The sequence below is a fragment of the Trematomus bernacchii genome, unplaced genomic scaffold (assembly GCF_902827165.1).
Source record: "Trematomus bernacchii unplaced genomic scaffold, fTreBer1.1, whole genome shotgun sequence".
In the NCBI taxonomy this organism is placed as follows: Eukaryota; Metazoa; Chordata; class Actinopteri; order Perciformes; family Nototheniidae; genus Trematomus; species Trematomus bernacchii.
Genome location: NW_022987839.1, coordinates 2,107,300 through 2,119,622, shown reverse-complemented (window position 1 = coordinate 2,119,622; position 12,323 = coordinate 2,107,300). Strand labels below are relative to the sequence as shown.

Below are 12,323 nucleotides of genomic sequence, written 5' to 3'. Positions count from 1 at the left end.
ACTGAGGCATTACTGTGGCAGCCGGCATGTTTGTGAAGCAGCGGTGTTGTGGAGGCAAGCGTCACGGTTTACTGCGTGAGTGGAATGCATTAGTTTCATTTTGTGTTAAAAAAAACTACAAACATTTAAGTTTATCAAATCAATTGCACACTTTTGAAATGAATCTTTGGAACACAAACCATCACATACGGAGGAGGATAAGGGCCACATGTGAACATTTCTTGAGATCTGACCAAAAGTGACTTTTATTTTTTAGTTCTGTGAAAAGTCACAATAGTGAGAAAAGTCAGAATTCTGAAATTTGTATTTGTTTGAATTCAACACACTATTATTTTTCAACAAGTGTGATCAGCCGTCTATAAACCTTATTTCCTATCACTAGATATTTTGTTTTTAAGTGAAAGACAATACATTTAGGGGTAGATTATTTCTATATGAGGAGTTATAAGCTTGTAGTGACTCGTTACCTTAGCGTGGTGAAGATCCACGCCGTACATGGACAGCTTCTTGGCATTTTCCAGGAAGTGTATCTCAGCTTCGGCAGGTGTCATCGCCCTGATAGAGTAAACAGATCAGGGTAAATAAGATTAGTTATAGCAAATAAAAAGCTTTCTGACAAATGTGAATATGCAACTCTTAAGAGGTAGAGTCCGATAAGATATAAAAACGGGGATAAATCAGAGTATAATTGTATAAAAGCTTTTGGAAAATGGTTGTTTTTTTATGGATGCTTTTAACCAAAGCAAAAGTACTTTGAGTACATCTGTTTTAGCATAGAGGAGTCTTTGGAGAGACATTCATCTTTGCACTGTCATTGCCTTCCTCTATCCAGTGGGCTACACAGGACTGCATCAAATTACCCACAAATCATTGTAATACAGGGACAATGAAGGGCTCAGACAAAATACAGCCAGCTATAAACATCAAAAGGAAAACACAAATCCAACGTCTGGAGACACGCAGTCTTTCAGGACAGATTATTATTCCAGGCTGTAAACATTCCCACAGGTAGACTGGGAGAATCGGGCTGAAAATGGCTAAAAATAATAATATTTTACGTATGAAAAAGGTTCACACATGTGCAACAATGGCTTATTTGTTCTAAAATTGTTCAATCATTGTTATTAAAGGTTGAATGGTGTACAAATCTTTAAAAAGAGATGTAGGATTATCATTCAAATCTAAATACTACAATGTTTCGGGTTTGTTTGCCTACGTGCAGTTATCATGCCACTACCAACTTCATCAAACCAAACCAGCATAGCTCAGATGAAGCAGAAAACCTCCACTTTTAGAGTTTTAAAATGTGATGATTTAGTCAAGATTATTTCATTGATTTACACATTGATCCATCCCTACATCAAAACATGTTAGAAATCAACACAACAACATTTTAGTAAAAGGCCAAGACTCACTTGTAGGTCTTGTGGAGCTCCATGACCTTCTCCTCCAGCTCTTTGGTTTGGTTTGGTGCGAAGCGCAGTTCACTGATGTAGTCGCTGCCTAACTCCTCGGGGTCGTAGTCTCCCAGCTCAGACTGCACTGTGTAGGACCCGAGCACCGTGTGGGTGGCGAAGGAGCAGGGCAGCCGGCCCGACACCACATCATCCCTCAGCTGCAGACACAGGTAGTACCTGAGAGAGGAAGCAAGGCAGAAAACTAAATGGTTATTGTTGAGCCTTGTTAATACTACTTGCTGGCATAATCTGTGGTGTAAATACTGAGCCATCACTTTGACTCTAATCATTAGATTCAAAGTGCACTAATAAGAAGAATTTTTAACCAGGGAAAGTATTTAAAGTGGAACTATTATGCTCTCTTTCAGGTTTATATTTGCATTTTGTGAGATGCTTCCATCCTTTAGTGTTCAAAAAGCTCTTTATTTCTCTCATACTGCCTGTCGCAGCACCTCTTTTCACCCTCTGTCTGAAACCAGAGCCCAGTCTGCTCTGATTGGTTAGCTGGACGGCTCTGTTGTGATTGGTCAACCACTTAGAGATGTCCCGCCCCTTAACCTATCACGTACAATGTGTTGGAGAGCTAGCCAATAGAAGCGTGAGTTTAACATAGTGACGACACTTTGTTACAGAAGTAAACAAAGCAGTCCAATGGAGGTATTTCAGTCAGGGGGGAAGTGTGTGGGAAAGAAACTCCCCCTGGAGGGAACAGTGGGATTTTAGCCTCTGAAGACAATTTACATGCACACAAACCTAAATAATACACCACAGGAAAGGCCCAAAAACCACCATTAGGAAGCAAATGCCCAGCAGCCATCACATATTCTCCTAAATGAGTCGCTCACTGACCTTGTGATGTCCTCAGTGAGCTGCGCGGGGTCTGGAGGGTAAAACTTGACGTTGAAAGCAAAGTTCCAGGGACCGGCTGAGAGGCAGAGAGAACATTAAATTATCAAAGCAGCATTTTATAAATTGCATACTCCTCATTTAGCCATTCAGGACAAAATACTTGAGTGGCTTTATTAGATTACTCACTCCTGATCTGCTTCTTCAGCTCCTTGTTAGGGTCTATCCAGTTCTGCAACACACAAGCACAGATTGTGAATCATCACAAAATTGAAAGCAAATGACTAATAACCATTTTCCGTTTCCTTTAAATTACTTGCTAAATTAGATTTTATAGACAGACTTTACAGCATAATTGCCTCTCCCGTAATTCTGCTTTTATTATCCTTCTTACAAAACGGATTCTTAGCTTTTTTTACTTTTCTTTTACCTTCTGATTCTCTACATCTCTGTATGTGACGCCGAAGTAGTCCCTCTCCATCAGATTGAGGTGGTCGCATACTTTATCAAAGAGCACGTGACCCTTGGCTCGTTTCTGTGAGAAAGACATAAGAAACATATTTAAAACAGGGAACGCTTGGAAGTATTTTGAATAATTAGACATTCAAAGAGCATCATTTTAAAGGGTGAGGCAAAATGTAATCACAATGTTGTTTGCAAAAAGAGTATTTTCCAGAACTTTCTTTTGGTTTATGATGATTTCATGTCAACATTAAGGACTTTTGAATTTTAACAACTTATAACTAGATTATCTGAGATCAGAAAAATGAAAAATATGGGTGGAAATATTGATAAAACTAAAATAAAAAAGCAAGAAAATATAACTGAGTAAAATGACACAATCTGTTGTATTGTGTCATGATGTTGAATCCAATGGCATCAAAAAATAGCACAATCAATAACTCAAAACCAGCTTCTGCCAAACAGCCACATGAAATAGCCTGTATAAAAACAGCGTCATGATGCAGCAGTATCACAGAGCCTCTCCTTCGATAGCTGAACCTCAGAGGCATTGCAGCTTCTTTTGACAAACTGGGCCACTCTGAAACCATTCATTCTATAAAAAGCACGGTAGTATAAATACACACTCAAATTCCCTGAGCTCAAGGTGAACAATTAGCAATGTGAATGCTTAAAACCGATCGATAGCTGAGTGCCGGATGTCCTCAGCTGCAGCTCTGCCGTCTGCTCCACTGGAGGCAGTCCGGCTCTCAGGAGATATTTTAAGGATAGGGGGGGGGGGGGGGGGGGGGGGGGGGGGGGGGGGGGGATACAAAGCTCCTTACATCTGGATTCATTGAAAACCTCTGCCACAGATTATTCTAGCAGCAGGAGCAAAAACACACCTGAGCATCTGTCAGATTCATATGTAGTCTGTGACAGTCTTATATAATATTTTAGAAGATGTACATTTTATTTTCCTCAAACATGTTGGTCAAGTATGTTTCTTAAAGGTCACCTATTGTGCAAAATCCACTTTTTTTTATGTATTTTATACATAAACATGTGTCCCCCAGACACAAAGTAACAGACAGAGAATCAGCACTTTTTAAACAGGGCTGAAACAGAGGGGATTATGGGATGCAATAATGATCTGTTTGGAGCCAAATACTTCAGAGACATGTTTTGTATATATCTGAGACCTGTAATATATTGATGTCAAACAGTACAATAGGGGACCTTTAAGTAAATGTGCTTCCACCACTGTATATAAAAACACAAACCTGCCTGCCATGTATGTAATGGATGTATTTTTTGACACATACAGTAAATAATAAATGTACCCCGCCATCCACTAACACACTTCCATCACTCGAAGCATAACCTTTCCTGTTTTTGATGAGAAACTCTGGACTGTGTGGGATTTTGAACAGAGCCACAAAGCTGCTGGTGGCAGGAGTTAATCCTGCCTAACATTTCTGAGGGAATTAGCAGAATCGTGTCAGACTCCTGCTGTCTACACTGTGACACACACACACACACACACACACACACACACACACACACACACACACACACACACACACACACACACACACACACACACACACACACACACACACACACACACACACACACACACACACACACACACACACACACACACACACACACACACACACACACACACACACACACACACACACACACACACACACACACACACACACACACACACACACACACACACACACACACCACACACACACACACACACCACACACACACACACACACACACACACACACACACACACACACACACACACACACACACACACACACACACACACACACACACACACACACACACACACACACACACTTGTTTAGATTTGGTCACATAGTTGTCCAACAGACGGGCATTTTTATTATGATAAAATGTAAGACCAATTTTAAAGACAATATTGAAAGAAATGCACTTCATATTTTCACAGCATCTGAAGAAAAGGCCAAATCTTATTCTACTTTCACTGAAGTAATTGATTACATGACTAATTGTTGCAAATCTAATTAGAAGACAACATGTAGCATGCATTGTCATGTACTCGAGATGTAAGGACTTATAACAACAACAACAACAACAACACTGTGGGATGTTCTGTCTCCCTCCACTGAGGCAGAACAACCTCTGAAGTGGAGGAGGTTCAGCTGTAGGAAGAGTAGGAAAAGATTACTGCAGACATTTTTCCCACAGGAAATTGAGCTGAGCTGGAAATACAAGGTCGGGTGGATAAAAATGTCAAATCTTGACACTATGGAGCGGTTTTAAATGGGATTGGGAGGAGAAGAACTCTCTGGCAATCATCCCGAGGATCTTCTGACCTCAATTGTATCGCTGTGTCAAACACTGTAAGCTGCTCTCTCAGCTGTTAGGATATTTTAATGTCAAATGTTTTTGTTGCATTGCCTTATAAGAAGCTATGGCAACGTCTCTGGTACGCAATCAACTAATTATTTTGCTTCCTTTTTCATTGTTCCTTCATCAGTGAAGACGTGGTTTCTGTGATTGCGAGTATTGTTCCAGGACCAGCATCATCCAGGTGTGACTCGTGCTCTCTGCATCACCGGCACAGCTTGATTTCCTATTATCACTCTTTATAAAAAATGTTCCTGATTCTGTCACGGGTCGCGGCCGTGTGAACAAATCTGAAGAAATTGCTTTTCAGACAGTGCGGTGTGACTCGCATGAAAGTCTTTCTTAATGTTCCCTCTGCAGGACTGCATTTACTCACTTCTTCTATCCTGGGATTGCTTCTCTATTACACTGCAATCCTGAGGGAGGGTCTGCACACTGGACTCTCAGTTCTCCTTAATTTTAATAGTTATGTATCTTCCCACACAAAGGAATTGAGGTCCTCTTTAGATTAACACTGTATATATTTATTTTAATTCAGCACCTATCCCACTACGTATTTTGGATTGTGCACACAACTAGTCTTACTAAATATAGTTCAATTAAACGTTTTATCTATAAAATATAAAGAAATGGTAATAAAAGAGAAGAACAATTTCCCACTGCCAATTCATTTTTTATAATTAACCTCATTGCATATCAGTTTGTGTGTGGCATGTTTCATAAAGTGACTTAAATGTAATGTATTATTATTAAAATGTACAATTATGATGTTATGACTACAATTAAATTAAATACAAATACAATTAAAAGATATTAAGTACATTTTGTCCAAAAGTGGTCCGTCTGCGGTGGACTTCACAGTCTCCTCTGGTTTCTGACCTAGTGCAGCGTCCAGTGTGTTTTTTGTGGATGAATTCCCCTAAGGGAGGGAGGGGGGGCAGTCCATGTAAACATTTATAAAAAAAACACATACTTTTAAAAGACTTAAAATACATATGTATATGTTTCTCTGCTCCTTCCTCATGCTCTCATCTCCTCTAAAAGCGCTGTAATCCGCGCTCAGTATTCCTCATGTCATGGTGTCAGTGTGAGGGTGAGATCTGTGCCAGAGGAGATTACAGGACAAACAGATGGGACGTGGATTCAATTGTCTCACTCAATTGCTATTAGACACACTTATTTAGTGTAAAGCCGATATTTGGATGTCTTCAGTGTGATTTGTAAGAGAGGGTCACATTACCAGAGATTAGTCACTTTAGTTAAAGTTATTATAAGGATAAACCCCTTGGGGTGTGTGATGTGGATTTGAAAAGGGGCCCCTAATAGATTCAATGATAATTAAGAAGGTTGTTGTGTTCAAAAAGGCAGATTGTAGATTTTCTGTACAGAATAATTGAAACTATTTATTTAGATAATTCAGGAATCTCACTTTCAAATGAAAAATAAATGAAAAAGTTGTTTGTTTAATTATATTTAATAACGTCATTTAATAAAAAATACTTTTTACTAACCAGATTAAGTTGCTTTCTGCTGTTATCCCATAACAAAAAAGCCACAATCAATAAATGGCATTTCATTTGCTCAATTGCAGATGAAGAGTTTTTGGAGCTTGACGGGGACTAAAAGCTTTTGCTGCATTCATCTTTCTATTTATTTGTACAAGTCAATCTCTTAAAACGTAATAAATAAAAAATATATTAATATATAACGTGCATTTTAAAGTGAAAGCAGGTTTTAAGCGAGTGATTTGAATAGTTGATCTTCTATTTTACATTCAGATAAACACACATATTGTAAGTAAATAAATGAAATATTGGTAATGAAAAAAAATCACTTTCTGCATGAGGCTTCAAAATAAAAAAAGCCAAGCAAAGTCTTTCCCAGCTTAGCCTAAATATGCTTTTCTACACTTCCTGCTATATTTTCTTCCTCTCAAACTCAGAAAACACACATTGTCTCGTTGGTTTTTTGTACTTTAGTTGTGTAAAATCAAACTGAAAAAAATCAAAAAGATGGATCAATGTATAGATCAAATTGAAAATGACTGTGCAAACTATAATATAAAATTATTTGTGACACCAAATAATGAGTTATAAACGTATACACAACAATTATTATTGCTGTTGTAAATGCCTATTGCTTGAATCTTTATGTGTAGTTATTTCACATCTTTTAGATTCACGAGTTCTCCACCTTTTGGCCATTTGAAGGGCAATAAGTCCAAAGTGACCCCTAGTACCAGACCCTGTCCTTAGGAAGTCTTCCTCTGCCACAGCGGGACACCAACAGTCATGCCAACACACAGAGTCAATGACACTGATTCCCTCCAACAAATGCTCCCATTTCACAGTCTGAACTGTCTGGGACTAATCCCCCCCCGTCCAAACCCCTGGTGGGGAGGAATCTGCTCCGAAGAGATTTCAGGAGGAGGGTCTGGTACTCCTTGCTTTCTGTGTGCATACAAGTTGAAACTCTAATACTTTGAGAAATGTCTCAACTTTCTATTGCAAACGAGGGAAATATGCCAAAGTGAAATGTCAAATAAGGTCACTATTCAGATTTATTCCTGAATTCATAATGTTCTTAGAGAAAGAATGACTGTTTGAAGGCAGAAAGAAGCTTTTATGTTGGGGAGCTGTGGCACTCATTTACAACAAAAATACATTTTCCTTGACGTGCATGCGCGGGGATATTTCAGAATCCTCGACGGTAAAAACTATAGATAATCAGAGTGTTTGTTCCACTCAAGGCTCACAGTGCAGTTTTTTGGGGGAAAAACTATCCTTATTAAGCTACTTAACATAAAATAAACGCAAATGTGCGGCGAAAAAAACCACCAAATCCTTATGAGATGGATTATTAAAGGGGCCCTATTATGCTAATTTTCAGGTTCATATTTGTTATATCTGTGCCTCTACTGTGGAATGATTACATGCTTTAATGTTCAAAAAGCTCTTTATTTTTCTCATACTGTCTGTGCTGCAGCACCTCTTTTCACTGTCTGTCTGAAACCAGAGCCCAGTCTGCTCTGATTGGTTAGCTGGTCGGCTCTGTTGTGATTGGTCAACCGCATATGGCTATGATGTACAATTCGTTAGAGCGCTAGCCAACAGAGGTGTGAGTGTTACATAGTGATGTGTCCAAAGGAGGCATTCCAGGCAAAGGGGGGGGGGAGTAAAGAAACTCTGTGATTTCAGCCTTCCAGACCATTTACATGCACAGAAACCTATAAACACCCCAAAAAGAATAATAAGAACCCTTTAAAATAGCACACTGGCTGCCACTCTCTAGTGACATTCGTACCTATCTTGGTCTTTTGTTACATTGGCCAGAAAATAACAAATCCATCAAACACTTGACCCTCCTCTCTCATTTGAACACATTATGATTAACATGCTCCAATTCTTCTTTCTGCAACTCAGCCCATTTCCATATTTAATTTTTACCACTTTAGGATAAAAGCCACACAGCTGGGGTGGCGGTGTCGGGCGCTACACATTTACAACACAAAGACACATGTTTTTCCACTGATTATTCCTTTTCCTCATTGGGTTTATTTCTGGATTGCGGATGAGCTTTGAAGTAAGAACTAAACATTCAAGAACCGTCATAGGAATTATTTTTTTCTCTCAAGACTACACAGAGAAGCTTTGGAGGAAAAACAAATCCCACAAAGCAATTTGGCACAAAGCACATTTGCATTGAAATCCATTAAATCCCTACTTCTAAGAAGGGCGGTCAAAATAGCAGATTTGTATTCTATTTTAATTCAACAGGCCTGGTATCATAAGACTGATACACACAGGAGTAATGCGAGCAGCAGAAGGAGACGGTGTTGGCTGTTTAGCTCCTTATGGCAGGGTCTTTGTGGGACACATTCATATTTAATGCTGAAATCAAAAGTTCTGGTTATCTGTCAAACATAATTTTAATGTTTTTTAGTGTTTATCGAAAATGTACTTTCCCATGGACTCCTTCAGCCTTTTTGCAAAGAAAGGTGCTTATGTTTGAACTTTGTGGTCACGGAGCATAATAAGTAAATAAGTATGCCTTCAGACTTCTGAATAAACAAGCCAAACTGCCACTGAAATTAGAAAAGTGAATAAAGAGGCCAATTTAAATTAGTTTCTTCCTGAAAAAAAAGGTGAATTTGCCCTTTGCACATTATATCTGCAGCATTCTTCTAACCCATTACACAAAGCTCACCTTAATGGTCGCGGTTAAATGGACTGGATCGAACTACCAACATTCCAGGTAATGAAAGAACAATGTCTTTTAAATTAAAATTGATGAAACAATCATTAACATTTCATTCAAAGTCTAATTTACAAACTGATGCTGTGCTGCTGCAATTGGAAAAGCCAAGTATGCTGCATAACATTTAATTTCTCACAAGTATCGCTGCAACAAATGATTCATTTAACTGTCGATTCACCTGTCAAGTACTGTCTCGATTAAAAAAAGTGTTGTTTGGTGTATAACATTTTCTAAAATTATGAAAAAATGTCAATTAGTGTTTCCCAAAGCCCAAAATGAACTCTTCAATGGTCGTTTTTGTGCATAAATCTAAGATATTCAGTTTAATGTCACGTAGGACTAAAGAAACATTTAATAAGATGTAACCTTTTATTCTTAAAAATACTCAAACTGATTCATGGGTTATCCAAGTAGTTGGCGATAAAGAACATTTGCAGATTTAATCTCAAATTAAATGCGTTTGTATATCAGTTTACACAGATGTACTATTGCCATATTTCCCTTTAAGCATTTACGACCGTCTTGCAAAATATTAATCTTAAATCTTAAATAAATAACCCAAATAAATGAATAAATCCAAAATATAAACAAAGTACATATCAAGTAAGTTTCCCAGCAGGTATGGAGTCTTTAGCTTATGTATTTAAATAAAAGTGTGTTTGATGTTTGTTAAAATGTGTGTAAACCTAAATGAATCAATGTATGCGCATGAAGACACGGTTTGTACTACATATCATTCAATAAAACAAATATGTTTTATGCTTCCTCTCACCTCCACGTTGACTGAGAAGTCGGAGCCGTCCAGCATGGTGACTTTGCACTGCATGATCTTCACCTTCTTCACCCCTTTCAGAGGAGACCTGGACAGACGGCTGGTGGACGACTGATGGGACACCTGGTCGTCCTCCTGCGTCTCCTGAGAGGAACAATTAACAGCTATTAGTCAAGTGATGCTTGTTATTATTACACTTTTCCACATGATTCTTGCACTGGACATTTTCTCTGCATGTATTTTTGTTGCATGATTGAAAATATTATGCTTTTAGGTTGAAAGTGTTCACAGAGCGGAAATTATAAATACCTCCTGTTCAACTTTTTTTTATCCAACTGCCTCTGACTACTTAGTGTAGTTGTCTGTGACAAAACCAGCAGTTCAGTCACATGTCCAGACCCTAAATATAGAGACTGGGAGTGAATTTAATCAGGTCCCACTGAGAGGAGCTAGAGGTGTGCAGCCATTTTGTCTTAAACTGAGAAAATCCAATTTTCCACTTGGCTGAAAAACAAAGCCCTTCCCGACAGACTTCATGCAAGAAAAGAGACCTTCAGCTTCAAGACATTTTTCATTCTTCCTCCTACACAAAGAGGATTCAATCCCCTGGCATTTTCATTTGTAAATTGAACATTTCTTATCTTGTTTCCAGGCTATATCTATCACATTGTACCTAATCTGAAGTAGCTCATGCAGACCAACTCTCCCTCTTGATCCGTTCAGAAAAAATTACAGGACCTTAGAAACTGAGAACTAAAGTGACAGTATCATTTTAGATTTCATTTAGCTAGAATTTGCATTAAATACCAAAGGATGTATTCAAAAATGTGCAGATGTTTTGTGACTAATAAGAAATTCGCCTTAGTTGACAGTTTTACTACTTTTGTATGTGTGCACCCTGTTGGACTAGAGAAATCTCTCAGTTAGAGCTAGTGTCTCACAGGAAACACAGACAGTGTTGTGTCCGCTTGCTGTGATTTCTCTCAGTCTTGTTCACACATCTCGGACAATGCCAAGCATCATCCGTCATCCTCAGTGTGACGCTGTGAGGGTGTTTAATGTGGATACATGTGAAAAGTAAAAAGTATAGATGCAGATAATGAAAACACCCGAGGGCCCTGGCAGCTCAGCAGGTAGAAGGTGTAGCATTGAGACCGAGTTATTGCTTTATTTCCCGACTCTCTTATGTTCGAAATAAAGAAGAAATGTCCCCCCTTCTTTCCTTTATCTGTCTTTCAAATAAAAGCAACAGTGCTTTCTTGTGTGCCATGCTGGTGTCATGACTTTGGGGAACACTACATAACAAATGTAAATCAATGGGAAATGTGACCCCCTTAAGATACCATTCTATAGTCATGCATCATAGTGGGTAATATTGATAAAAGCCAGCGTTACTTCATATAACAACATCAACTTATAGCTTGATAAAATACATTTTCATAAAACTAAATCGAACAGTATATTTGTAAATAAAACAACTAGACAGGAATGTCTGTTTTTGGCCTTATCCAATGAAAATGAAAAATCCTATACTTAATCACAGTCCTGCAAAAACATCCTGTGAATCTAATAAAGTCCTAAGGCAGTTGTGACCCGATACAACCAGGACCATTAATAAGTAAGTTACTCCAGTATAGCACACATTTCTATAATCTCAAGGTAATATATCTTCTTTATCAGACAGCCCAAGTCATGTGAAGCTTTAATAACTACCAGCATTTTAATATATGTATGTTTGTGTTGCATTACTCAGCATAAGTGATAATGAATCTATCCATCACCTCGCCCTGCGTCTGATGCTCTCTCATTACAGCCCATCATGATTCACGAGTAACTCATGCTCTATTTCTCCTCTTCATTAAACAATTCCATCGTTTTTTCCACCTCGTGATGAGAGCCACACTGCTGGGTCTGAGGGGTTATAAGCCTCGGTCTGCTCAAACACGTGAAAGATCATAAGGCAACATGTCTTAAAACTTGTTTCCACATCTGGCTGTCGTGACTTTTGACCTTTTGATACCTGATATTGGGCTGCTTGTAAATGAAAGAAATCAAGTTTGAATCGAATCCAATGTTGATCTAGTTTATACATGCTTAAGATGTCACGTCATTGAAAAATGATAAGATAGAAC

The 12,323-nt window shown here is 38.4% G+C and overlaps 1 protein-coding gene across 5 annotated transcripts in view; it reads right to left on the bottom strand.

Moving 5' to 3' along the window:
- The window catches only part of LOC117500193 (protein 4.1-like), a 58,878-nt gene that overhangs the window by 23,972 nt on the left and 22,583 nt on the right, over window positions 1-12,323 (bottom strand). For all 5 annotated transcript variants that reach the window (XM_034152956.1, XM_034152957.1, XM_034152959.1 and 2 more), the window contains exons 3-8: window positions 10,192-10,335; window positions 2,734-2,838; window positions 2,493-2,535; window positions 2,307-2,382; window positions 1,416-1,634; window positions 468-555 (exon numbers count right to left, since the gene is read on the bottom strand). In XM_034152956.1, the coding sequence (XP_034008847.1) occupies window positions 468-555; window positions 1,416-1,634; window positions 2,307-2,382; window positions 2,493-2,535; window positions 2,734-2,838; window positions 10,192-10,335 (675 nt within the window). The remainder of the gene's footprint in view (window positions 1-467; window positions 556-1,415; window positions 1,635-2,306; window positions 2,383-2,492; window positions 2,536-2,733; window positions 2,839-10,191; window positions 10,336-12,323) is intronic.